General features: G+C 38.9%; 1 protein-coding gene across 1 annotated transcript in view; it reads right to left on the reverse strand.

Moving 5' to 3' along the window:
- The window catches only part of Klhl20 (kelch like family member 20), a 42,593-nt gene that overhangs the window by 12,528 nt on the left and 2,213 nt on the right, over nt 1-27,852 (reverse strand). The window contains exons 3-5 of the mRNA XM_034513478.2: nt 8,330-8,903; nt 3,269-3,427; nt 2,019-2,113 (exon numbers count right to left, since the gene is read on the reverse strand). Of these exons, the coding sequence (XP_034369369.1) occupies nt 2,019-2,113; nt 3,269-3,427; nt 8,330-8,903 (828 nt within the window). The remainder of the gene's footprint in view (nt 1-2,018; nt 2,114-3,268; nt 3,428-8,329; nt 8,904-27,852) is intronic.

Here is a 27,852-nt window from a genome sequence, read left to right on the forward strand (position 1 = left end):
CTTCATGTCTGAGTGCAAATTTTAAGCTCACCAATCTTAGAGCAGACAATATCTTAAACCCCAGAGTTCTAACTTGATTACCAGCTTGCACACTCACTATTTTCTAGTAAGTTTTATTAGGTTCTACAATATCAGGAAGGACCACATCAGAAAGGGCTGTAGGTATCTGGGCCAAATAATATTTGAAGTCGCTGATGCTAAGGTACTATCTAGTGTCATATGAATGGCTTAATGTAACTAGACTACTGGAATGAACAAAACACTTTTCAACGTTCCTTTAGAAGAGCAGCCTAGAGATTATACATGGTATGGTATTTTGTATGTGAATCTTTTTGGTGAGTAGTGCCTGATTAATGTACATTATATTACTCTGTTATACTTCAACTGCAAATGTACACTCAGTTGCTCTAATTTCTCATTACTTACACACACTGAGTAATGTATTCATACATGACCAGTGCTAGGCATAACCTCAAAATGTATTTTTCTCCTTATTTATTTACCCTACAAACAACATAAACAGAAAACAGAAATTAAAAAAAAAAAGTCAGACTAAAGATCAAGAGGTTTTTTTCTGGCTCCCTAAACTTGGAAGACAGGTTTCCTACTCTGCTCTATCAGGGGAGCCTAGCCAGATTGTGGCACGGATAACACTTAGAATCTAACTCAAATTAACAGCAACAATACTGCTACCTTCTGGTTTCTGTTTTAAGCTCTTAATATACACATTTATGTAATTAATAGCCCTGCCAAATAGGTACTGATTTTCTCTCCACTCTACAGATGAAGGAAGGGTAGCACACAGTAAGTGCTTTGCCAAGTGCTGAGGGTAGGGCAGGGTACCAGGAGTCAACTTTGTTCAAAAGTGACCTCACAAGGACTTTACTTTCCATGTCAGAATCATCAATAATATATGATTAATGCTTAATTAGGGGAGGGGCAACCCTGTATTATTTCTTCATATTTCAGCCTGTATAATTTATATGTTTTCCCTTCCGGTATTCACATAGTTAGGAGAACTGATTGCTAGTGGTCTATTCTGTCCTGATTTTCACCAATTTAGAAGGTTTTTAAGTTGTTGTTGTTGTTTTGCTTTGTATTTAACATTTATTTATGTGTATAAGATTTGAGTGTCACAGCATGAATCTGCAAGAGTCAGTTCCCTTCTACCATGTGGGATTTTGGATTGAATGCAAGCTGCCAGGCATGGTGGCAAGCTACTTCATCCACTGAGCCATCTTACTACCACTCCTCATCCGAACACACACTTTTTCACATTTAAAAGACAAACATAATCTCAAACGTTGCATTCTCAGTGAAGGCAAGCTTGAGGTCACAGAAGAAAATGCAGTGGATTTATATCTCTACCTATATACTAGAATGTGGGATAACTCCAATTTTTTTTTATTATCAAGAGGAGGCACAAAGAACAGTATAATTCGAGTAGTTCTGAACACTGACTAGAACCGACTTTCTAACTTATATATTTTACTTATAGTGTATTCAGAATATACTAGTTGATGGGAAGGTCATTAAAATGCCAAAATGTTTCAGATTTGAAAACAAATCTTAGTTAGGCAGTTGGTGGCATTTGCCTTTAGCTCCTGTGGGTAGGGCTTAACTGTTTACAATCTTCAAAGTAAAACCATGCTATTCCTCAGTGAGACACTGTGTATCAATGAGAAAGGCTCATCAGCAGACACACAGTATTATTTCATTTATTCCCAGAAAAATAATCACAGAGGATTAACTCTGCAAAGGGAAACTTGCATCAAAACTTAGACATCTACTTTATGCCACTTCTACTCCAATAACCACAGCACATTAAACAATAACCAGAAAATCTCCTAATAGAACAACATACTGGGAATTCAGTCCTCTTGTTCTCCTCTTGACCCTAGCCCACAAGAAAACCCTAGTTTGGGCATAAGAAATACAGTATTTTAGAAGCAATACCAGTAAGCAGAGTAGCGGAACTCAGGAATGCTTAGTTGCTGGTTTTCCTCACCCTCTCATACCTGCATTCTTCATCACTTTTAATGAGGGGGTCAGAGCCTACGGTGCCCACCAGGAACTTGGGACTAAGCAAAGGCAGGCGAACATGTTGCAGCACCTACGAGATAATAAATACAATCAAGGCATGAGCTCCCATTACAGTTTGTTGGGAGAGTAATGACTCATGCTTCCTGACTTGTGGAGCTAAGTGTTTGGGGATCTATCTGGACATGAAGAAAGGTGGAAAGTATAAAAAGTAAATCTAAAATGTATTCTATCGATTCTATAATGTAGACTAGTTACAAAATTAAAGCATGCTCCTAACACTTTCAGATGCTACTTTTAGCTTACAACAACGTTATGAGCTCTCCTATAATTGGACTCAAGTTCGTTAACTAGTAGATCCTGTTAGACTGCTAAAGATATACTTTCCAGGGCTAGAGAGATGGCTCAGCAGTTAGAAGTACTTGTTGGCCATGCAGAGGACCTGGTCATACTCCTAGCATCCACATGACAGCTAACAACTGTCTGTAACTCCAATCCCAGAGAATCCAGAGCCCTATTCTGACCTTTATGGGCACCAGGCACACATGTAATGTACGTATGTACATGCAGGCAAACATTCATACATACAAAATAATAAAATAAATAAATATAAACAAAATAATTCCTCCTTATCTTCAATTTTGCTTTTTGTGTTGTCAGTTATTGGTCATCAACTTTAGCCAGACAATAATAAATGAAAAATTTCAGAAGTAAAAGTAAGTAAGGTTTAAGTAACATTTACTACAGTATAGTACTATAAAAACTCTGCTTATAATTAATTACTGTTAATCATTACTGGACCTAATTTGTAAATAAAACCTTATCACAGAATATATATATATTGAAAAAAACATAGTACATAGAGGGGTTTTAGGCATCTCTTGTCTTGGAATCCATCTCCTCAGGATAAGGAGACAATTTAGTCATGACCAGAATGATCTTAAACATGTCACTTAGTGATCACTCAGCCTCAGTTCATCCACTTCCTGTTCAAAGTGTGGTAGGACTTCCAAGCTATGGGAGCAGATGCACTCTTGATTTCTTTTGTGATCTTATATAATTTCTAAATAGTGTAACAGTTCAAACAGAATAAGTTCACAACAATAAGCAATCACATGTAAGTCAAAGGCTTATAAGAAGAGTCATGACCTGTTTTGTTTCTGCAAGACAATGTGTAATTTTTCTTCTAGTGAAAAGCCATTTCTTAGAGAAGCATTTCGCCTCTTACCTGGGGTAACTGAGGACGTCTTTCCTGAATACTGTATTTGACCCAGGCCATCACTGCATTGAACACTTGCTCTTCACTCCGAACATTGAGCTCATCACTAGATATTATATCAATGAGTTGGTTGGCTGGAAGTAACATGAATTCTTCACTCTCCATTACCTGCTCAGATTTAGGTAACAAAAAAGGAGACAAACCTATAAGCACAATGTTTGCCTCTATAGTTTTTTTTTTTTCCCTCTTTAGTCACAGGGCAATATTATGTACCACAATGGAATTGGTACTTAAAACAAGGAGAAAAAAAAAACAAACAAAACAGTTCCAAAGGGGAACAAAGAATAGAAAATACACAAACAGCTTCCAAAACCAATCATTATTTAGTTTAAATGTTTTCCCTTTAAAAAAATTAATGAAATAAAAATTCATACTCAAAATAGGCTGAATAACCATACTAAATTCAAGTTTCAGAATAATAAGAGATTTATCTAGAATTCCAGGAAAAGCTTCCAGAAGAAGATTAGTTGAAACATCTTAGTCTCAGCTTCCAAAAAGAATGAAGATATATCAATTCTGCAAGCATGAATGAGACCAAGTGCAACTTTTAAGGACCAAATCATTATGATAATATTTTAGTGAGAAATTACAAATACACCCATGTTTACTTTTACCCAAGTCTAGAGAACTGTCAGAATGAAGATGACACGGCAACTAGGCTATTAAACAGGCCGGCCATGAAGGTTAAGGTCTTGTAAGTCTATTTGTCATGATGTAGTGGGCAGGGAGAAAGCAGCTATTGCTACCCTCTAGGTGGTTTCTCTATTACACTGCATGTGATTTCTGATAGCACAGGCAGGATATTGTTAAAAGTTCAGACTCTGTGGTGTTGTCTTTGATGAGCATGATGGATTGTTTTGGGGACAGGGCTATTATTCTTGTTCATCAAAAAGCGGGATATGATAGGGTTTAATAATATTTTAAATATTTGATTAAGAATGTTTTCTTCAAAAGCAACAGGGAAAATACAAATCACAAAATTAAGCAGTCAGAGGCTGCAGTAATTACCTTTTAATAACAAAGATTTAAATTAGCTGACTTTCTAGGATCCAGTATAGTCAAAACATAGTCTTTACACTTAGTTACACTTAGTAACTAGTTAGCCAGATAACTAGTAATGAACATGGTTGCATTTCACTTTCTGTGACAGGGCTGCCAGATTTAGGGCGGGGGTATCTCATAAACCAGACCTATCTACACATCAAATGATGTGCCGTGGAATGTATATGTAACTGGGAGCAATGTATTGTATGTGGGTACTGTGGTTCTACAAAGTCTAGAGGCAACATCCGGGCCTAGTTCTAACAAGAGTTCTGGCCTTCATGGCCTACAAAACTTCAGGGATGGTTGTATTTGACTGTTTACCTATATAGTTCCCAGTTTCAATAAGTACAATTCTGGTATTGTGTATCTTTAAGAAGGCCTTAACATTCTTTCAAAATTTCATCAGAAGATACCCCCCCCCAATACATAGATTAAAAACCAAATATTACCAGGCTGGGGATATAGCCCAGTGATAAAAGCCTTGCTTATCATTTGCAAGGCCCTGGGTTCTTCTATGCTCAGCATTATAAACCACCACAAAGTCTACACTGAGATTTTTCTCTCTATATAGTCAGAAAGGCTATAATGAAGAAAACAAGCAAAATTAAATCCTAGAAAAAATGAGGGTAGGAAAGACCTCTTATGCATGGTTACTAAGAATGTACATTAACTTATCTGTTATGGAAACTGGTATGTAAGTTCTTGGAAATAAAGAGAATGATCTGCTGCATGACTCAGATACATAATCAAAGGGACTGGTCAGGAGGCAGCAACACCTCCACACTCATCATTGAAGCACTGCTCAGAGCAGCCAAGTTAGTGACTCAGTCTAGGTGTCCATCAATGGACAAATGAAGAAAATATAGTATACATAACAGAATGTTTTTTTTGTTATAAAGTACAAAATTAGCTGTTCACAATGGCTTATGCCAGGAATCTCAGCACTTGGGAGGCTGAAGCAGGACTGCTGTCAGTTCACTCTCAACTTGGGTTCCTTACTAATCTGATTCTTTTCTAGTTCCAAAATGCTTCTATTTACTTAAGGCCAATGACCTTAATATTAATTTTTAGAAACTTCCTGGTCATACAATATACATATAGGTAGTAAATATATACAATATATGTTAAGCTCTCTTTTGAAAAGTGTATGAGTTTGTTTTGCCTGCATGCATGTGTGTTTATTACATGCATACCTGGTGTCTATGGAGGTCAGGGGATATCAGATCCCTGTGGCTGGAGTTATAAATAGTTGTGAGCTGCCATGTAGGTGCTGGGAATTGTACCTAATTCTACCAGAGCAACTAGTGCTCTTAAGTGCTGACCCAATGCTCCAGCTCTCTGAAAGTCTTAAAAGAAACTCTGCACTTCTGACCCAGTGTCCTTTGCTAGTCACTCGTTTGCTAACCATCCTTCAGTACAGGGAAGGCTGCAAGGCTCTCCCTTCACTCAGGGGCTCTCACTGGTATAGATTATTTGACCACATTTAATAAGATGTTTTAAATATTAAAAAGTTGCAAATATTTAAAAAGCTGAATCTACTGACTTCTTCCTTTACGGCTTTTAGGTTATATCTCACTTAAAAGGACTAGACCACAGCTTACTTACGGTAAATTTTAATCTCAGTCTAACCTCAAGGAGTAGAAAGCCATAGAAAGAGTTGCCTGTTCAATATTGAACACATAACTCCAACATATGTTCTCAAATTCTTCTACTCACCAGTATGTGTTATATAAATTCCAGAGAATGCTGAGTTTAAAAGTGGGTGTAAGGAGTAATTTTGAAGCCAAGTGGTGGTGGCACATGCCTTTAATCCCAGCACTTGGGCAGATCTTTATGAGTTCAAAGCCAACAAAAAAAAAAAAAAAAAAAAAAAAAAAAAGTAATTTTGATAGTCTGTTAAATTTCCCTATGCTATTCACACCAGCAATGTATCTATGTGTCCATAGCCTCACCAAGAGGGATTACATTTAAGATTATCTGTAACCTGAAAGTAGTTCTTTGACCAGATATGGTGCATGTGTTCATAATCATAGCATTGAAGAGGCTGAGGATCGATGATGTTGAGTTCAAGGCCAGCCTGGGCTAAAAAGTAAGACACTGTCTCAAAAAACAAAGCTGGAGGGAAAAAGTACTTCAGTGTAGTTTTAATTTGTCTTTCTGTTATTTTGAACAAACAAATGGACTTTCAGATATTAAAGGACAATCTGAATTTCCCTATGTGTGTGTACTGTCTAGTTTTCTGCTACTCAAGGGTAGGGTCTACTGGTACTCTTGACATATTAAGTACAATAACCTTTTTTTTTTTTTTTTTTTGGTTTATCGAGACAGGGTTTCTCTGTGTAGCCCTGGCTGTCCTGGAACTCACTCTGTAGACCAGGCTGGCCTCAAACTCAGAAATCCACCTGCCTCTGCCTCCCAAGTGCTGGGATTAAAGGTGTGTGCCACCTTTTGATAGTGAAACAAATTACAAACATTTTCCTCAATTCATATTTGGGTTTTGTCTTAGTACTACAGAAAAATTCTGTCTGTGATAAAATGAGTATATTTTAAGGTTTAGCCTTTCTAGATTAGTCACTTAGAAATGCTTCTTCATTTCAAGGCCATGAAGGAATTGGTTAATGTCACTGTCTCATGTCATGTTGAGTAAGTGAAAAAGAGTGAGTTTAATAAAAATTCTTTTTTTGTTTTTATTTTAATGGATATTTTCTTTATTTACATTTCAAATGTTATCCCCTTTCCAAATTCCCCCCCAAGATCCCTATCGCATCCCCCCTCCCCTGCTTCTATGAGGGTGTTCCCCCACCCACCCACCCACTCCCACCTCCCCACCTTTGAATTTCCCTACAAAAATTCTTTTGGTACTATCTAAACTTGTTTTTTTTTTTTTTTTTTTTTTTAAACCTATTAATTTACCAAGTAGTATTGTGCATAACTTATCCTGTTAAATAGTCCATCTAATGAGGAAGGAAACGCTATAGGAAACGCTATAGGAAATCACTTCTACAGTGCAACGTCCTCACGTTTTGGACGTCCCCATGTTTTGGTTTAATCATCAGCTCTTCATGAAGACGATTAGAAAAAAACGACTTTTGCTGGTGGCTATAAAACTGGCCTTTAGGCCGGGCGGTGGTGGCGCACGCCTTTAATCCCAGCACTTGGGAGGCAGAGGCAGGTGGATTTCTGAGTTCGAGGCCAGCCTGGTCTACATAGTGAGTTCCAGGACAGCCAGGGCTACACAGAGAAACCCTGTCTCGAAAACAAAACAAAACAAAACAAACAAACAAAAAAACAAACAAACAAACAAACAAAAAAAACTGGCCTTTAAACTCACTAACAGGCTTAGAATTTATAGCAACCTATTTATTTGATGTAAGGCAGGTATTAGGAGAACATAAATCCGTATGATTCTCTTAAATTAAAAAGCATTTACTACTACTACTACATGTGTGTGCACGCTATGACATGAGTGTGGAGGTCAGAGGATGGAATTCAGGTTTACCAACTGAATTACCTCACTGGTCTCCTACTGTTTTTTTTACCAAATAAGTTATGAATATATTCAAACCACTTAGTACAACTTGTGTGTGTATGTGTATTGTGTGTATGTGTACAAGTTGCATGTGCACATGTATATGTATGAGCATGTGTGCATGTACACACATGTATGTGGTACACTTTCCCCATGCATGTTTGTGTAGAGGCCAAAGGTCAATGTTGGGTTTCTTCTTCTATCACTCTTTACCTTTTTTTTTTTGAAGACAGACAAGATTTTTTATTGAGCCTAAAACTATTTCAGGTAGACTGGCTAGTCAGCAAGCCCCAGGATCTTTCTGTCTTTGCTGGGGTTACAGGTGTCTCCTGCCATGCCAGGGTCCTATAACTGGTTGGCAGGAACTGAACTCAGGTTTTTGTACTTGAATGACAAGCACTTTACCCAATGAACTATCTCCCTAGCCCACGACTCACCTCTTGAAAGTTGTGTTGGGTGAACTTGTCTGCAATCCTTAGCAACTCACGGCAAGAATGTGTGTCGGCGAAAGCCCGAATGCCCAGACAATTAGAAGGATCTAACTGTCTCTTTAAGAATTCACAGCAGGCTTCCTGTATTTCTGCCAGCTGGAGGAGGCAAGCAGCAGGTAAGAGGGTCTGGACATTGCCCTCTTCCACAGTTATCTGGGAGGTATATGCAAAGTCAATCAGTAGCTCCATGGCCCTCTCATCTATGTCTCGGATCACTACTTCTGTCTGCCGGCTTTCTGCCAGCTCTCCTGTAAACATTGCTCGGAAGTATGGGCTGCAGGCTGACAGAATGACTCGGTGGGCATATATCTTCTTAGCACCCACAACTAGCACCACATCACATAGCTCCCGGTGCTTTCTCAGAAGGTTGATCACTTCCAAGGTTTGCCGAGGGTGCTTGTCTGAGATATAGGGCATTCGTGCAGGTTGGGGAACCCCTTCTGGCAGTTTGTTGGGGTCTCCAAGGGTGCAGCGGCTTGTTACATCCATTCCAGTCTCTCCTGGTCGAATGTTTGTACACCTACAGAAATGAGAGGATGAAGATGAAGAGAGATGGAAATGTTATTACTTCTCTTATTGCTCTAAATCGTTCATAAGAGATAAGAAAACATGAAACTACCAGAGGTTCTGGGAGGATTCCTCGTGCTTTGTGGCTTGATTTATAGGGTTGGCAATTTCTTTACAGAATGCTGGGAATTCTGGCTCTCTGTCCAAATAGAGAAAGACCGTATGTAGAGAAGATGCTGCCCCAGTTTTGAGCTGTGTCTAGCCAGCCCATCTGTGAGCAGAGTCCTCCCTGACTCTAAGTTCATTTACCCTCTTATCTCTTATAGCATCAGGACACAGTTGCTTCCATGGGGCACTCTCATTGCTCTCTTATATGAACCCATGATTTTAAATGTCAGAGCTTATTTCCAAATATCATGTTCTTTTTGAAGAAAGTTTAGATTTAGTTTTACAGCAAAAGTGGTAGTGAATGACAGAGGCTCATGTGGGGAGACAATCCGAGGACCACTAGCAATGAAAAACTCAACATCAAGAGCTAAATTCTGGGGCCAAACTGGGATGTTAGCTGGGAACACTTGTCCCTTTGCTGGATTATCAAAATTTTCTTTTTTGGTCCTAAGTAGAGGAATGAAACTATAAATCTGGATGACTACGGCACCTTAACAACCTTGAAACCTTGATACCAACTGCAAGAGGATAAAACTGCCTCTTTGAAGTTGAATAGCTGCCTATGGGTACTATCTTTTATGATTTCAATGTGCTTTATTTTTTCAAGACAAGGTTTCTCTATGTAGCTGTCCTGGAACTCACTCTGTAGACCAGGCTGGCCTTGAACTCAGAGATCCACCTGCCTCTGCCTCCCAAGTGCTGAGATTAAAGGTGTGTACCATCGCCAGCTTGTTTTTCATGTTTTAAAATGACTTTGCTCTTTTGTATTTGTTTACTAATTCTGTGTGTGTTTAAAAAGGACGTGCATGGTATGTACTCACTAATTAGTGGATACTGGCCTAAAAAGTACAGAATACCCAGGATACAATCCATAGAACTCAAGAAGGTTAACAAGCAGAAGGGCCCAAGTGAGGATGCTTCACTTGGGAGGGAGAATAAAAAATCACAGGAGGCAGAGAGAGGGAGTGATCTGGGTGGGAAAGGGGAGGAGGAGGAGAAAATAGGAACATGTTCAGGTATGGGGGTGGGGAGACAGGAGAGAGGCCCTGAGTGTCAGCAGAATGAATATGCAACCTCAGGGAGTGGGAGATGGGGGGGGGGGGGGCCCTCTAGAATGTACCAGAGACCTGGGAGGTGAGAGACTCTCAGAACTCACAGGGAAGAACCTTAGATGAAATGCCCAGCAGTGGGGAGAGGGTACTTGTAGAGCCCACCTTCAGTAGAAAGATGGGGCATCAAGTGGAGAGATGGGGTTGCCATTCCACATTCAAAAATTCTGACCCAGAATTGTTCCTGTCTAAAAGAACTGCAGGGACAAAAATGGAGAAGAGGTTGAGCAAAAGGCAGTGCAGTGACTGGCCTCACTTGGGATCCAGCTCAAGGGGAGGCTCCAAGGCCTGACACTAATTCTGATGCTATGGTGTGCTTACAGACAGAAGCCTAGCATGGCTGTCCTCTGAGAGGCTTAACAAGCAGCTGACTGAGACAGACACAGATACTTACACCCAACCATTGGACTAAAGTTGGGGACCCCTGTGGTTGAATTAGGAAAAGGCTGGAAGAAGCTGAGAAGGGCAACCCCATAGAAAAACCAATAGTCTCAACTAACCTGGACCCCTGAGATCTCTCAAGACACTAAGCCAACAACCAGGAAGCATACACGAGCTGGTCGGAGGCTTCTGACATATATACAGCAGAGAAATATTTGGTCTGGCCTCAGTGGGAGAAGATACTCTTAACCCTAGAGAGACTTGAGCCCAGGGAGTGGGGGAGTAGGGGAGGAAGAATGGGATGAAAAACTGTGGGAGGGTGAAACGGGACGGCTAGACTGTAAAAAAAAAAGTAATAATAATAATAATAATAATAATAATAATAATAATAATAATGAGTGTTCTCAAACTTTCCCTGCATAAATATGGACTGAGAAACCATTCAGTATTCTATTTTACTGTATCTTAAGATTTCTTTCTCTCCTCATCAAGTCTAATAATACTTGAGCACTAAGGCTCTTCTGCTATAAATGTTCTATTTATCTATCTAAATGCTTCAGCTATAGTTAATCATTTTAGCCATTTTGTTCTGTCTTGAAACTGGGTTTCTATATCCAAGACTGGTCTGGAAGTCACTCTATAACTCAGACTAGCCTGGAACTCAAGATATAGTCCAAGCTGGCCTTGAACTATAATCCTCCTGTTCCAACCTCCCAAGTACAAGGATTACAGACATGAGCCCCGCCCCCCCCCCCATACCTGGCTTGCAGCTTCTTTAACTCTAAAATGGGTATCCATGTCACAAAGATAGATAAGACAGATGATGTACAGAAAAGGTTCCCATCTAGTATTTGCTACATACTTGTTGTTTTACATTAGAAATATTATTGTAATATAACCATGTAAAAAATTAAAATAAGTTAGACTTATTCATATTAAAATTAAATTTCAAGCTGGGTGTGGTGATTTGAATAAAATGGCCCCCACAGACCAATAGGGAGTAGCACTATTAGGAGGTGTGGTCTTGTTAGAGAAAGTGTCTCCACTGGAGGTGGGCTTTGAGGTTTCATATGCTCAAGGCAGGCCCAGTGTGGCAATGTCTCTTCCTGCTGCCTGCTGATTCAGATGTAGAACTCTCAGCTACCTCTCCAGCACCATGTCTGCCTGTGTGCCACCATGCAGGTTAATAGTGGACAATTTGCCTAGGATATGCAAAATTCTGGGTTTAATTCCCTAGCAATGCCTTCTTCCCTAAACAAATTATAGAAAAAGTTGGGCATCATGAGCAGGCCTATAATCCTAGCACAAGAAACATGGAGGCAAGAAGATCAGAAGTTCAAGGTCTCATTGCAAAAAAAAAAAAATACCAACCTCCCTCAAAAAAAAAAAAAAAAAAAAAGAGTCAACTTTTCAAAACATACTTATTGTTATTTTACATGTATATGTGCATGCCTGAGTGTCAGCATATGAACCACGTATGTGTGGGTACTCATGAAATCCATTACAGGACATCAGAGCCTCTGGAACTGGAGTTGCAGGTGATTGTGATCTACCCAAATGTGGGTGCTAAGAATGGATCCACTCTTAAAAGCTTCTAGACTAACATTAGATTAGATTACTTTGGGTTCAGGAATTCTAAATATAACAAGCCTTATTTAAAAGCACCACATGTGCCAGATCACTTTGACTCAACCAGGCTTTACTATGATAGAAAAAAAATGTGTTGGTCCACAGGCATTGTTTACTTTATACATAATCTTCTGAAAGTTTAATTTTACATCAGCTATTTGGAAGTCTGGATTTTTCTATAACAAGAGTGTTATACTCAGGATTGGATTTAGTTGTAAAATGCAGAGTGCCTCAACAAGCAGCTAAAAAACAAAACAGACAAGAAAAGAGTTATTCTGCTTAGTCAAGAATGTGGGTACAAAGCGCAGGGAAAGGAGACTGCTTTTGAAAGTTATTCTGCAACTTGTTGCTATTGGTTCTGGTCAAGTAAATATGTTAGGATGGGGTGACAGCTGGAAGTTGGGAATTATACTTGTATATAAATAACCACTATTGAAGTCTGTAAGCTGTGTATTTCCTGTATATTAAATATGTGTGGTCCAAGCTGTAATTCAAGGGCATCTGACATGTTCTTCTACCTCCGAGGATACTGCATACACAGTGTATATACAAGCAAAATACCCATACACATAAAATAAAATAAAAAAATCTTAAAAGCAAAAACAACAAAAGCCCATTCTAAGTCCCACGCGACCAGAGTGGAGCAGTTCAAATGTTTCAACATTTGAAATAAAATACATCACAGGCTCATCTAGAATGAAGTCCTCCTCCTACAGATAAAGAAGCCACTTTGATTATTGGTGATTGTCTCAAAACCCTGATTCTTTCTGAGCAGGTCTCCTGCTGCTTTGGAATAAAGCATTGTTTCCTCCTGGAGTCAGTCCATGTGAGTGCTACATAAAGTTTGTAGGGTTATTTTGCAATTCAAAATAAGGTATTGTTATTTGTTATGCAGATTTCTGTACCACTCTCTTTAAAAGCCCAGGAAACTGTACCAAATATAGATTGTTTTGATTCAATCATAGAAAACTTCATTAGTAAATTATGGAAAGTCAAGTAACTTGGAGAAAAAGGCCTACAAAATGGGTTTTAGACTCAGCATAACAAAATTGAATTTAAGCTCCTCCTTTCCAGCTCTAAGTAAGTGCAATGATGTGAGATGATTTATTTTTATTTTTTATCATTAGTGTTATCTGTGTGCATGAGCGCAGATACACATTGAACATTTGTATTTGGAAATCAGGGACAACGTTCTGAAGCTGGTTTTCTCCTTCCACAGTGATTCTGGGGAATACACTTAGATCTTCAGGCTTGAGTGTCAAATGCATACCTGCTAAGCTAAGCCATCTTGCCAACCCCCACATTTCAATATTATCTCTTAATTTCTAAAACATAGTTAAAGTTTATTATCTTTAAAAAGGTTTTCAGTTAATATTTGAGAAGCAATTTTCATCTTATGACCTAGAAATGGAGGTGTGAGCCTGGTAGATAAACACTAGCTTAAATAACTGGCAAACAATTAGAATTTCACAATCATATCGTGAACACACCGAGAAAGAGATCTATGTCTGTCAGTTATATAATAACACAAAGCTTTTTTCTGTGAACTGAATAAAATTCAAGTGTGCATCAAGAAGCAACTGAAAAACTTAATTATTTACAGTGGAAATGCATGAATAACCAGAAAGAAGGCAAACCAACTGAGGTTGGCAGGTTTGTGCTGTTTTCTAGCACTTGTAAGGCTGAGGTAGCAAACTGAGCTTGAGGCCAACTCAGTGGCACAGTAGATCTGATTTCAAAACAAACAACCCGAACCAAGCAAGCAAAAACTTCAAACCAAAAACATTGAACAGCCATCAACAAAACAAACATAACCCCAGCAATAAGAGAAAAGGGAAGGAAAAAAAACCCAGATAAAAATATGGCCCAGACAAAAGCACTTTAGCTTAATAAACTATTATTGTATTATTTGTTTTCTGGGGGTAAGGCAAATGCTCTACCATGAACTACATTTAAAACAAAGTACCTTTTGGAGGTGATGGACATATGTAATGTGGTGATGGCACCATGAGTGTGATGGCTGAAATCTCTCACCTAGGAGAAAAGCCTTCAGGCCCATCTGTGATCTAGACTAGGTTAATTAAGGAGGGAAGATCCCTCTTAAAGCTGGGCAATGCCAGTCCCTGGGCTGGGGTCCTGAGCTAAGTTAAAAGGAGAAAGGAAGCTGAGGATCAGTGTTCCTCACTCTATGCCTGACTGAATGCAATGTGACTAGCTTTCTCAAGTTCTTTTCATGACTCCCCTGCCTTGGTGATAAACTTACCCTCAACTATGAGCCTGTGTTCACAGGGGTTTTATCATACCAACAAAGAAACTAATACAATGGGTGTGTCCATATGTCCAAACCCATCAAAATGTATACATTAAATATGTTGAATGTTTGTACATTATATATCAATAAATTTTATAGTTTGCAAAGGCAAAATATTGAAATATGTGTTTCCCATCACCCACAGAGGTTTGGATGTGATAGATATACACTATTTAATTACTTTAAATATTTGTTTTGCAGTATAATAGGGACATTACATTGGGGCTTCCCATAATTTAAGTGAATTAGATCACTGAATTTCTTTTCTGACACTATATGCATTTACCTGTTCTTTGGTGTTCCAAAGGTATTATGCTTCTTAAATAGGGGACAGTGAGATGGCTCAGCAGTTAAGAGCATGCACTGCTCTTCCAGAGGACCCGAGTGATGTTCCCAGTACCCATACTATGAAGCTCACAACTACCAGTAACTCCAGCTCGAGGAGACTCATACTTTTGACTTCGGAGGGCACCCTCATTACTGCACACACCCACACACAGACACACACAAATACTCAATTTTAAAAAGGTGGAGATAGGTAACTCGAGCATTCTCCTCACTGGGTCAGCTCTATTGAAGTTTCTTTCACACACCAATTATCTGTGACTATACTGAGATAGTCTATTATCTGGTCTGAGATAGTCTACCTATCAGTTTCCTTCCCACAAAGCTATAGAGCTACTACAGCTATAGTTTAATAAAGCACAGAGGGTCACAAGAGTCCCCTGGAGGAGAGGAAACAAACAGGACATTCTAGGAAGCAGAAACTGCAATCCATGGCAAAGGCACAATGCTGACAGCATAGAACATGGCTCTTTCTTTCTCTGATAGCAACTTATTGTTAAAATTATACTTTTAATCTCAATCTTAATATTTTTGGTTGGCCTCAGTCCATAGGTGATTCAACACAAGCTGTTCATAAATACAAACTGTTCATAATTTCCAACCTCCGGTAGAAGCAACATTGTATATTCTTGACAACTTAAAAATTGATACTTAAAGCTGAGTGGTTAAAGGAGAACCCTGATGTACCAGGGTGGGGGACTGTGTGGGGGGGGGGTGGGGGGGAGAAGGCTGCCTTCTCAGAGGGGAAGGGGATGGGGGTAGGAGAGGAACTCTTTGAGTGGGGACCGGGAGGAGACAGCATTTGGGATATAAATAAATAAATAAACAAACAATTTAATAGTAAAAAAAGATAACATGGCAACATAGTAGTAGATTCAGAATTTAAAACCTGTTCTCCTGAAAACAAATCCAATTTTAATTTTAATTATATAGTACCCTAATACTCCAAGGCTAGATATGGTGTGCCACCACGTGGCTATATTCTAGAATGAATTGAGTCAAGTGATGTGGGGAGCTGACAGAAGGCGGCTATCATCCTTGCAGCCATCTTGAGCCATATACCCTGACAAGAGACTTGTTTTCAACAGCCTACAACAGCTGAGCACACTCTGATAACATCTTGTTTTAGATACCTGGGACTTTCCCTTGGGTGTATGAGACTTAAAGGCGTGACTTAAAGGCGTGACTTGAGAAGTCAGACTTATAAAAGTTGAGAGGCAGACAGAAGGGACTAGAAAACTTGGAACTTGGAGGCACTAGGGACTAGGAACTAGGGACTAGGACCTCGAGACTTGGGACTTGGACTAGGAACAAGAAACTTAGAAAGAGAGAAGAAGAGAGACTTGAGAATAAACGGGACTGAATCACACTCTGTCTGGTCTCCATTCTTCGTGTCTGCCCTCACTCTCTCTCTTGCTGAACCCTGACCTGCAGACCAGAGCAGCAGTACGAGCTGGGACAATTTAGCCCCCAAAGCTTGGGGCAGTGCGGGTTCCAACATTTGGCAGAGTGGTCCCCGACAGAGTGATTCTCATGATTCCAAACAGTTTGCAATTTACAAAATCTTATGGAGCTATATTATTATAATATATCAACTCTTTCCCATCTGTATATAGTATATGTCATTAATATTTTGTGTTAGCTCTTCTTTTATCAAGATCTAGAAAATGTGTTTTTCCTATGTTTTCTATGTTTCAGATGGACTGAAACATCATATAGTCTTAGAGACTTTAAAATAGGTCCTTATGATTTTTTAAATTTAATTTTTACATGTTGTAATATCTCCCTTTTGTTTCTAATTATACTAATTTGAGTCTTCTATTTGCTTTTTTTATTAATTTGGTTTATTAATTAAGATTGGTTTGTCAGTCTTCCTAGGATATAAATTGATTCCTAATGATACTTTGCTATACCCATTGATTAGTCCCTAGCCCAATTGTCATCAGAGAGGCTTCACCCAGCATTTGATAGAAACAGATGCAGACCCACAGCCAAACATCAGGCAGGGCCTTAGCTCTGCAGAATCCTGTGGAAAAGGGGAAGAAAGATTGCAGGAGCCATAAGGGTCAAGGACACCATAAGAACATGTCCACAGAGTCAACCAAGCAGGGCTCACAGATTCACTGAGACTGGACCAACAACCAGGGAGCCTGCATGGGACTGACCTAGGCCCCCTGCACATATGTTCAGTTGTGTAGCTTAGTCTTCTTGTGAGACTCCTAATAATGGGAGTAGAGGCTATCTCTGACTCTTTTGCCTGCTTTTGGGACCCTTTTCCTCCCACTGGGTCACCTTGTCCAGCCTCAATATGAGGGAGGTGCCAATCTTACTACAACTTGATATGCCATGATTGGTTGATATCCACAAGAGGCATGCCCTTTTCTGAGGAGAAATTGAGGGGGAGTGGATGGAGGAGGATACAGAGGGAAGGTGGGAGAGGGGGTGGGAGGAGAGGAGGGAGGAGAAAGTGTGGTAGGAATATAAAAAAAGAACAAAAAGTTTGTCAATCTTGTTTATCATAAAACACTAGGAAGGATCAGAGAAGATCTTGGAGTAAAGAAAGACTATGATCAACCTATACTGCATGTCAAGTAGCATACAGAGTAAACAGATTATATTTAGGAATACACATACATGTTCATATACATATATGCGTACAATAACGATTAGTGAAAAAAGGCCAGGAACCTGAAGAGGAGCAGGGAGGGCTATATAGGATGGTTTGGAGAGAGGAAAGGGAAGGACAAATATTACTATATTATAATCTCAAAAACATTAGTAAAAAAAATATGTTGTATAAGAAGTCAAAAGCCCAAGGAAAATAAATGACTAAAATAAAGATCTAGCTCTTTGAATCACTTAAAAAAAAAAAGGATAATCTCACCACCTGTATAAACCATCAAGAAAGCTTCTAAATTATTTATTTATTTAATGTATATGCGTGTTTGGCCTACAAGTATGTCTGTGGACCATGTATATGCCTAGTACCTACAGAGACCAGAAGGAATCAGATACCCTGGAACTGAAGAAAAAGAAAGTTCCGAGCTGCTATATGGTTACTGAGAACCAAACCCTGGACCTAAGGAAGAACAAGCAGTGCTTTTAACCACTAAGTATTCCTAGTAGTTCTCAACAGTCTTGTGTGTAGGAGATGAGGGAAGAATAAATGACATGGGTAACATTGGTACAAAGCAAGCTTCTAAAAGAAAAAACAAAATCAACGTTAAGGAAGACTAATTAGAAAATTCCCATACCACTGATATTAAATGTTGAAACCAATACCACTGATATTAAATGCTGAAATCAAAGTGTTACTGTTCCAATTTTAATTATGTAAAATTAAGATTAAATTAATTAAATAAAATAATATTGTTGAACGATTAAGTATATTTTTATTTCATCTAGGCATAATGTGGATAAGCTAATTTTGGCATAACTACTTTGTTCTATTAAAAGGACAGCATTAAGTATGATGTGGTGGTGCACATCTGTAATTGCAGCACTGGAGAGGATATGGATGGAGCTTGAGGTACAGAGCAAGGTCCAATCGACAAAACATATAACACTTGCCCAGTCTATCATAGCATTATATACATTAACAATACACTTTGTGTTCTGAGTACTGCATTAACAGTATTTTTTATACAGTCTAAGTAAATGCTTTTAAAATTTAGAATCTAATTCTTATGTTTGTTTTATTTTTTGAAACAGGGTTTTGCTGTGTAGCCCAGGCTGGCCTCCACTTTATAATCTTCTTGCTTTAGCCTTCTACTACTGAGATCAAAGGCATGCACCACCATACCAGAGTGAAAGAAATTCCTGAATGAAGTCATTCTCCAAAGTCCTATTCCTTAAATCTCTTCTCTGGATAAACATTTTTGGGGGAATTAATCTAACATAATAGTTCTTATAACCCACAAACAAATGTCCAAAGGACTCCTATTTCCTACCTGGGTAATGTCACTATCACTAAAACCAATTCCTTGATTCTCCCCCTTAAATTTCCTCAGATTAACAGAGAAAGTTTTCATTCTTCTAGTTGCTCCATCCAAAACTCCTAGAGTCTCTTCCTATCACACCCTCAAGCCCAACCATCAGTGAACCCCACTAACCTATCTTCAAATGGGATCCCACAGTTTCTCTCACTCTTACTAGCCTAGCTTTCATGATAATGTTGGCTATCCCCATCCTTTTCTCAACTAGACTATTACACCATCCTCACGAACAATGGTCTTGATTCTCCTTTTGTGGATTTACGTTCCCTTTGCCAAACAACAGTCAGAGGTTCCTTTGGGAAAGTAAATCCCATCTTTAGAGCCACTTCTGTATTCAAATTCCTTTTAAAAATATTCAACAGAGGGGAAACAGAGCTCAGCAAGCCCACTGGAGCCTCTCCCCCATTAACTCTTTGAATCTATCTCCTAATTTCCCCTTGTTCTCCAGCCATAAAATTTCTTGCTGGTTTAGGGACAAGTCAAGGCTTCTTTTGCGTTAGACCTTTAGTCATTCTTCCTGAAAGTTCTTTCCCCAAATATATGTAGAGCTCATTCCCTCATTCCTTTTAGACATTTGCTGGATTAACAGCTTACCAGATCATCTGAAAAAAATTCATATTTTTATTACTCAGAACTGTTCACCTTGTTTAATGTTTCTTCATAACTACATAATATATTGGCCCTCTCTTGCAATTAAAATAAAAGCTCACTGAGAGCAAGCTTCTGTTCTCGTCTGCATGCTGCTATACCCCATCACTTGGATCAAGGGTCCATTAAGGAGCTGTTAATAAATGAACTTTTCTTGTTAAAATAAAGCATATCCTCCAAACATTCTCATCTAGTTCTCATGCAAGAATGCAAGGTTTGTAATTAGACAAATACTAGTCAAAACTAAGCTCTTCACTTACTAGGCTGGAAAAAGTACCTAACCTGTCTTGTCTTAGTTAACGGTTTTTGTTGCTGTGATGAAGCACCATGACCTAAGTGACCTGGGAAGGAAAGGGTTTATTTGGCCTACACTTCCACATTGTAGTGCATCATTGAAAAAAGCCAGGACAGGAACTCAAACAGAGCAAGAACCTGGAGGGAGGAGCTGATGCTTAGACCATGGAGGGGTACTGCCTTCTGGTTTGCACCCCACAGCCTGCTCAGCCTGCTTTCTTACAGATTCCAGGACCACTAGCCCAGGGATGGCACCACCCACAATGGGCTGAGACCTCCTCTGTCAATCACTATTTAAAAAAATGCCCTACAGGCTTGTCTACAGCCTGATTTTATGAAGGCAATTTGTTAATTGAGGTTCTCATTTCTCAGATGACTCAAGCTTCTGTCAAGATGACATAAAAGTAGCTAGTGAATGTCTCATCTCTATGTCTATCAAGTGTGCTTACTTCATAAACACTGGTTGATGATGGTGAAATATATCTGAATTAGGTTCTCTGACTCCAAATACAGAGCATTATTGTCACAAGCTTGTCTTGGACAACCAGGCCAAGTACTTAAAATAGAAGTGATTTTGGAAATCTGCTCTGTGCCTGCCTTAGGAGAAAAGAACCAAACATACAGCTACGTGACTGTATTATCCTGTTCTTCTAGAATAGGAGGGCATAAGAACAGGGCTCACTGGTAGGCTGAGATATTACTTTTAAATATTCTGAAAAGTTGTATTTAACTCTACAAGTGTTTGGCTTTAGAAATTGAATTTAGTTTTATATAGTAGATCTGTTTCTCCTATTTCTACTATTTATTCTTATAAATTTATTTAAAAATCTAGTATCCTTCCCTGTCTCATTTTCTCCAAAGAGTTTTAAGGAAGAAAACGTGTTTTTTTTTTTTTCTGTATATTTTATGTTTGTAGGTACTTATGAAGTTAGAAGAGAAAACCTGGAAATCGATCATGTTTACACCTTGCTCATCCATGCCCACAGCTTCTCTGTCTGCTGGGATAAACGTTCTGACCCTCTGAGAGGTACGGAGGCCCACCGGACAGTAATAAGGCGTACAATTAAAATATAGGAGAAATGGGTCTTAGGCAGAGGAAGAACTTCCTTTGGAGATTAATTTGCATACCACTTGTGAGCAGTCAAGAGGAGAGGTAACAGATCATGGGAGGAAGGAATAAGGAGTGAAATATTTGCTGTGTAGAATGATAAAGCAATGACAAAGGATTTACAGAACTATTGTTGGATAATACTGTCAGCTAATGGACATTATACATCACAAACATAGCATGGACTTTCTGTGGCTGGTTTTATTTGACAATACTTACTACCTTAGATCAGAGAATACAAATTCCTGGATTAATCTAGAGTTGGGAAAAACATCATTGTCAAATATTCCCAAGACCCATAACTATACTAACAACAGTATCAATTAAGTAGTCATTTTCTGCAAATGGCTAATTTTAAAAACAATTTCAATAAAAGTGTTAAAAAACACTACCTTTTCGCTCTAAAACATTAATAAAGATTTGTGGAATGGAATGTTTTCTTAGACGTGTATACCTTTCCTTTTATACCTTTGCCTCGCAAAGGTGTAAGGTAAGGCCTGGGTTCAATCCCCAAAACTTCATTTTCTTTTTTAAAATTTGGAAATCAACAACCTGTACTTTAAGATTTGTCTAAACCAACACTCACAGCTATAAATACACTTGAAAACACATCTGAATAGAGATTTGAATAAACAAATTCTCAGAGCATAAATAAATAAATAAATAAATAAATAAATAATATCTCACAGTGCTGACTCTGAATAACAGGACACCTACTAAACACCAGATTTCATATCTAATTCCAGGAAGCTTGGCTTCTTGTTTTAAAAAGATTTGTTTTTATTATGTTTAATTAGGCCTACTGATGTATGTGTGGGTGTATGTGCACATGCGTGCAGGTGCCTGCAGAGGCCATGCCATCAGATTCTCTTGGTGCTGGAGTTACTGGTGGTTGTGAGCTGCTTGATATGGGTATTGGGAAGCAAAGCTTGAGTTCTCTACAGTCCTTTACACACAGAGCAGTAGGTAACTGCTGAGCCACCTCTCCAGCCTCTGCCTGTTTTTAAAATTAGTTCTAGGTTGTGAATATTTTAACTCTAAGACATCTTATCAATGCTTACTGGATCAATGTAGCCACGCAAGTAAACTGCCCTCCCTGTAAGTCAGGAAAGAAAACAGCTCTAGAGGACCCTCAATACTTTGTCCTAACACTTCATTAGAAGAAACCTGGGTAACAGAGCAATCTCCAAATAAAAATAAGACTTAAGAAATGAAGCACAATATCCATTTTTCTTGTGTTCCAGAAAGGGAAGAAGAGGTGTCTGTGAGCAAGATATTGTACAGTACATGCATGCTGCACTGGGAGAAGTCTAATCAAGTAAATTTATCTGCTACTATTTTTAAGCATTCATTTCAGACTTGCTAGAATAAACATGAAATTACAGCTAAAGGCCTATTTGTTTTAGAATGTTTACTTGTTTTCCCTTTAAGCCCCATCTAACCCCATGATACCCAGAGTCCCCTTGCTGCTTTTCCTTTCTATTCCCTCCTTCATAGCCACAGCTTGAAGAACCTTCTGCATATTGGTTGACTCATGATCTATTACGTTCCGGCATAAATCTCTTTTCTCTTCATTTATATGCCAGGTATCTCTACTTGGCTCCTTCTTAGACACAAACTCCTAAAACGTATGGGAACCTGCTGGAGGCATATGAAACCTGCTCATTTGTCTTGGATTTCATCCCATCGGGGCAGCACTCAACTTTCTAAGCTGAAACTTTTGGAGCTGGTGGATCCTCCTCAACATAGATCTACCCCAGGTAATGTTTCAGATAAATTACCAGAACTCTTTCACAATCATTTCTTTACTATTATTTCCTCCTTTTTCCTGCCTATCTACCACATGCCTAAAAATCAGCCCAAATTGGATCTGTAGGCTAGAGCTGGCTCCTAAAGTAATAAAATAAAAGTCTTGATTTCAATAATTTTTGTTTGTCCTTCCTCCTTCATATACCACATACTTAAGTTTAAGATGTACTTACCATATACATAACTCAGAACTTAAGTCTTACTATCTCCCTCCTCACAAGCTTTTCCTTCTGCATTTCTCTCTCATTACAGTGTCCTTAATTACCCCTGCTCACCTCCTATCCCCGCCATTTGCACCCCCACCCCTTTGTCTGCAATGCAAGGGCCTTTCATATGCAAGCCACATGCTGTACCACTGAGCTGAGCTACATCTCCAGTTCTAACACCCTTCTTTTTAAAATTCAAAAATGTACTTGTGTGTATGTGTGTGTATCTGTGTCTGTCTGTGTGGTGCCATAGTGCATATGTGGAAGTCAGAGGATAACTTTTAAAGTTGGATCTTGCCTTCTACCTCAAGGAAGGGTATCTAGTTTCTGTCTTGTTGTATAAGCTATCAGGATTCTCCTGCCTGCTTACCATCTCAGTAGGAAGCTGCAGTTAAAGACGTGTGTCACAGCATCTAGCTTTTTAAGTGGGTTCTGAGGGTTAAATTCAAGATGTCAGGTTGGACTTTTACCCACTGACCATCTTGCCTGTCCCCAATCCCTTCTTTAGAGTTCTTGGGGCAGACAGATGGTCCAGCATGTACCACCCAACTTGGTTCACTGGAAAAAGCTCTTCTGTGTAGGTCCAGAAACTTGAGTTTGATCCTGGGAACCCATGTAAAAGTGGAAGAAGTACATGTTATGCTTATTCATTTGATCAAAGATTACACTTATATGAATGTTCACTGTAGAATTTATTTAAATGGTGTATATGAGTGTGTATGAGCTATGTTAAAAAAAAGAGAGGTTTATATGGACTGGTCACCTAAAAAGAAACAGAAACAAGGTCTGTATAGCCCAGGTTAGCCTCAAACTCAGAATCTTCTTGCCTCAGCTCCTGAGTGTAGGGATTACAGGAAGCGTGTCATTATAGTGGCTCACAAGTTAATGTGTAAAGTGGCAAAGAATTATAATAATGAGCATGATATGTTGACTTTTTGAAAAACTAAATTCTTCCTTTTAGAATTATTCAGAATCCAACTTCATGTCCAGCCAGTGCTGGACAGCAAGCTCTTAAGAATCTGTTCAGTGTGTCCTGTACATTGGCTCCTGAAGAGATATTAAAGGCCAAACTCTTTCATGATTACAGTCTTGGTTTCCACCATTTTGTCTGTTTGCTCTGCAGCTAAAGAGGGAGGAAGCTCAGGTTTTTGTTGTTTGTTTGATTTTGAGGCAGCATCTCATATAGCACAGGCTTCAAATTTGCTATACAGTTGTCACTTTATAACCATGGGCCACCCAAACTGGTTTATTTAGTACTTTGGATTAAATAGGGCTTACCTATCAAGCATGACAGATAAGAATTCCACCAACTGAGCCAATATATCAGCCCTAATATGTATATAATTCTATATATTATATTATATATAATTATGATTTTATATAATAATATTAATATTTAAGAGAACATACTGTACATATGCTTGTACATGAATTGCAAGGCCTTAAAAATAATGCAGAAGAAACTGTATGCCTTTGGTAAAAACCACTAGGACCCGGGATCCATCCTGGGAGACTTATTTTTCACTGCTTTTGTTGTTGTTTTGAGAGATCTGTCTAGCTCAGGCTAGTCTTGTTCTATAGCACAGGATAGACCTTGACTTTCTGATCCTTCTACCCCCACTTTTCACATGCTGAGATTACAAGCATGCAGTACTATACCCAACTTTGAATATCCTTTGTATATTTTAAATGTAATGTCATATATGCATAAATACACACAGGTAAGTAAATAAAACTTTTGCTAATAAAATACCAGTTGATTTTATAAAACTATGCATCACAACACCTTAAATATTTATATTTATCATTTCTTGGTGCTGGAAACCTTTGAATTTCTCTTTTCTGGCTTTTATAAAATATATGATAATTATATAAACTTTAGTTACCTATTGTGCTGTAAAACAGGAGAACTTACTGTCCTATCTAAGTGTATTTGGCAGCCTATTGTTCAGCCTCCTTATATCCCCCATCCTCTTGTTTTTCCTAGTCAATATTCTATGCTCTATTTATCTGAAATCAGTTTTGTTTAGTTTCTACTTCTGAAAATGTAGTTTTGTTTGTTTTTTTAAACTTTTATTGATTCTTTGTGATCATGTACCCCAATTTTACTCATCTCCTGTCCCTTTGTATCTGCCTTTGCTCTTGTAAACCACTCCTACCACAAACAAAACAAAACAAAGCTTCATGGAAACTGCAGTGTGTCCCACACATCTTTACCACCTTTACTTGTAAATGTTCATTGCAATGAGTCATTAGTCTAGTTTGAGGCATTTGACTTCTACTATACCATCAATACTAAATCCTCACCAGAACTCCTCTTGGATATCCTGTTGTTGCCCTGTGTCAGGGAGATCCTGCAGCTTTGGATCTGCAGGACCAGCCCTTTCACATGCTCCAACAGTTTACAGATGAGGTAGATTTTGAGGTAAGCCAACTCAAAGCCCTGGATCTGGGCCTGGATGATAGCTGAGTTGGTCAGGCCACCAGCTCTCACCTAAACCACCACCAGGGCAAGCTCTCCAGTACTGCCCTAGCTAGTTCATCTAATGCTGTAGCTGGCTAGTGTCAGGGTCAGCTCTTCTGCTCTTGTGCCCTCAGGGCTGGCTCTCCCTGAGTTCCCCCACCAGGCCCAGATCTACTGTGCTGCCCAGTCAAGGGGTGGGGCCCACTCTCCCGAGGTGCAGGTAAGGGGCTGGGACAGCTCTTCTGATCTCACACCTTCAGGACTGGTTCACCTTTGCCTAGGCGATGACTTATAGGGCCTGCTCCCCCAAGTGCTGTAGCCAGTGAGGGGCAAGACGAGCTTTCCTGCTCTTATGACCGAGGTCCAGCCTCCCTACCGCAGCAGGGGGTGAGACGCAAGGGGGCAGAGAGCATCATCCCTGCTCCCATGACATATACCTCATGGCAGCTGAGTGGTGAGGGCGAGCTTTCTCCTTATCATACCCTCAGGACTGGCTCACTTGCACCGGAGTCAGTCCGTGTCCATTCACCACCATACACACCACTACCACTAGGCCCAAGTCCACTGTGCTGCCCACGTGAGCTGCAGGCCTTGCTGTCCCGAGTGGAACAGCCAGCAAGGGGCAGGACCCAGCTTTGTCTTTTTATATCTGGCTTATTTCACTTAACATAATGATAACATACTTTAATCTAGGTTGCTGCATATTCTTTTTCTTTTAATGGCTAAATATTGGTGTCTGTGTGTGCTCTTCTACTTCCTCTCTTCAATGGATACTTTGGGTGATTATATATCATGTCTACGTGCTGCAATAAACATTGGTAGGACAGGAATCTCTCTGATACAATGATGTCATTTCCTTTGGAGATTTTATACATATATATATTTTTTAATGGAATAGCTAGCCAAGTGATAGGCTTTGTTTTGTTTTTAGAAATTTTCATAGTATTTTCCATAATGGGTAAAAAAAAAAAAAAAAAAAAAAAAACCCTTATATTAAAAGATGAGTAGATTAATTACTTTGATTTGATCATTACATACTGTAATGATCATTACATACATACATTGAATTATCACACCTTCCTGCATAAATATATACAATTAAAAATAATCTTAAGGGGTTGGAGAGATGGCTCAACAGCTAAGAACACTGGCTACTCTTCTGAAGGACCCCGGTTTAATTCTCAGCACCCACATGCAGCTCACAACTGCCTGAAACTCCAGTTCCAAGGAATACAACACCCTCACACAGACACAGATGCAGACAAAACACCAATGCAAATAATAATAATATCATTTCAAAAGAATAAACAATCAAATCTCTTTTTAAAAAATTAAAACTACAAAAGAATATCCTTAATGATAGCTTTCAATCTTTTCTTGTCCATGGAGCCTGCCCGCCAGGCAGGGGAAAAGCCTGGAGTAGCTTGCTCAGTCAGACAATTATTCAGTAGTAATTAGGTGCTATGCTGTTATGGTGTTGTGCATTAGATGCTATGGGTGAACTTACAATCTGTGAGAGAGAATGAGCATGCATCCAAAAATCACAATAAAGACTTACTTTCATTTAAAGTTTCTTTGTCGGTAGCTGAGGATAGACCCAGCATTGCCTTGGAGAGTTTACTTCCTGGGTTTTAGCAGCAGAAGAAATAGATAGGGAAATGTGACCATAACTTAATGTAGGCGACATTAAGTCAAAGTAGGACCAAAGAATAGTGGGTAGGCTGGCCTCTGGCCAAGTATGATAATAAAAAACTATAACTCAACAACTGATGCATTAGAATTATCAACCATTTTAAAAAGCTGACAGCATTATGTAATAAAAAAAAGAAAACAAGCTCCTTGGATTGAGTGATTCTGTGCATATTTTACATAGAAATTACTAACAAACTAAAAACATTGCCACAAGTGGACTTTCATTTATAAAATCCCAGTACTGAGAAGGGGAATTGGGCACAAAGTCTCACTCCAACCAAGAAGCTATTTGCAACTGCTAGCTGCTGAGAGCAAACGGGTTTCACTGAGTATATCACCAACCACAGTCCAGGGTAGGCCCCATGCTCAGGAGTGGCTAGCCAACATAAAACATAATCCATGTTTTATTTTTGTTGCTGTGTGTGAGCATGAGTGTGTTTAAGAGGGAAAAAGAACATGACCTTGCATTGGTAGAGAGGGAATAAGGAGGATCTGGGAGGAGTTGGGGAGAGAAAAACAATATAATCAAAGTATTTTATATGAAACATTTTAAAAATAAAATTTAATTAAAAATATTAAGTTCTTATTTTAGCAATTACATAAGATATGGCATTATGGCAACTGAGGATGAGACAAAATCAGTGGTTTTATAATCATGCTAGAAAATGAAGTGGTGAGGCACTTAATATATGTGGGGTTAGTTTCTTCTAGTATGTTATAATACTTTCTTACTGTAGAGTAAGACATAAGGATAGCAGACTGTGTCACCTCTATGCCGTCTTTTCCTGTGGATATCGTAACGC

Source organism: Arvicanthis niloticus, chromosome 10 (assembly GCF_011762505.2).
Source record: "Arvicanthis niloticus isolate mArvNil1 chromosome 10, mArvNil1.pat.X, whole genome shotgun sequence".
Taxonomy (NCBI): domain Eukaryota; kingdom Metazoa; phylum Chordata; class Mammalia; order Rodentia; family Muridae; genus Arvicanthis; species Arvicanthis niloticus.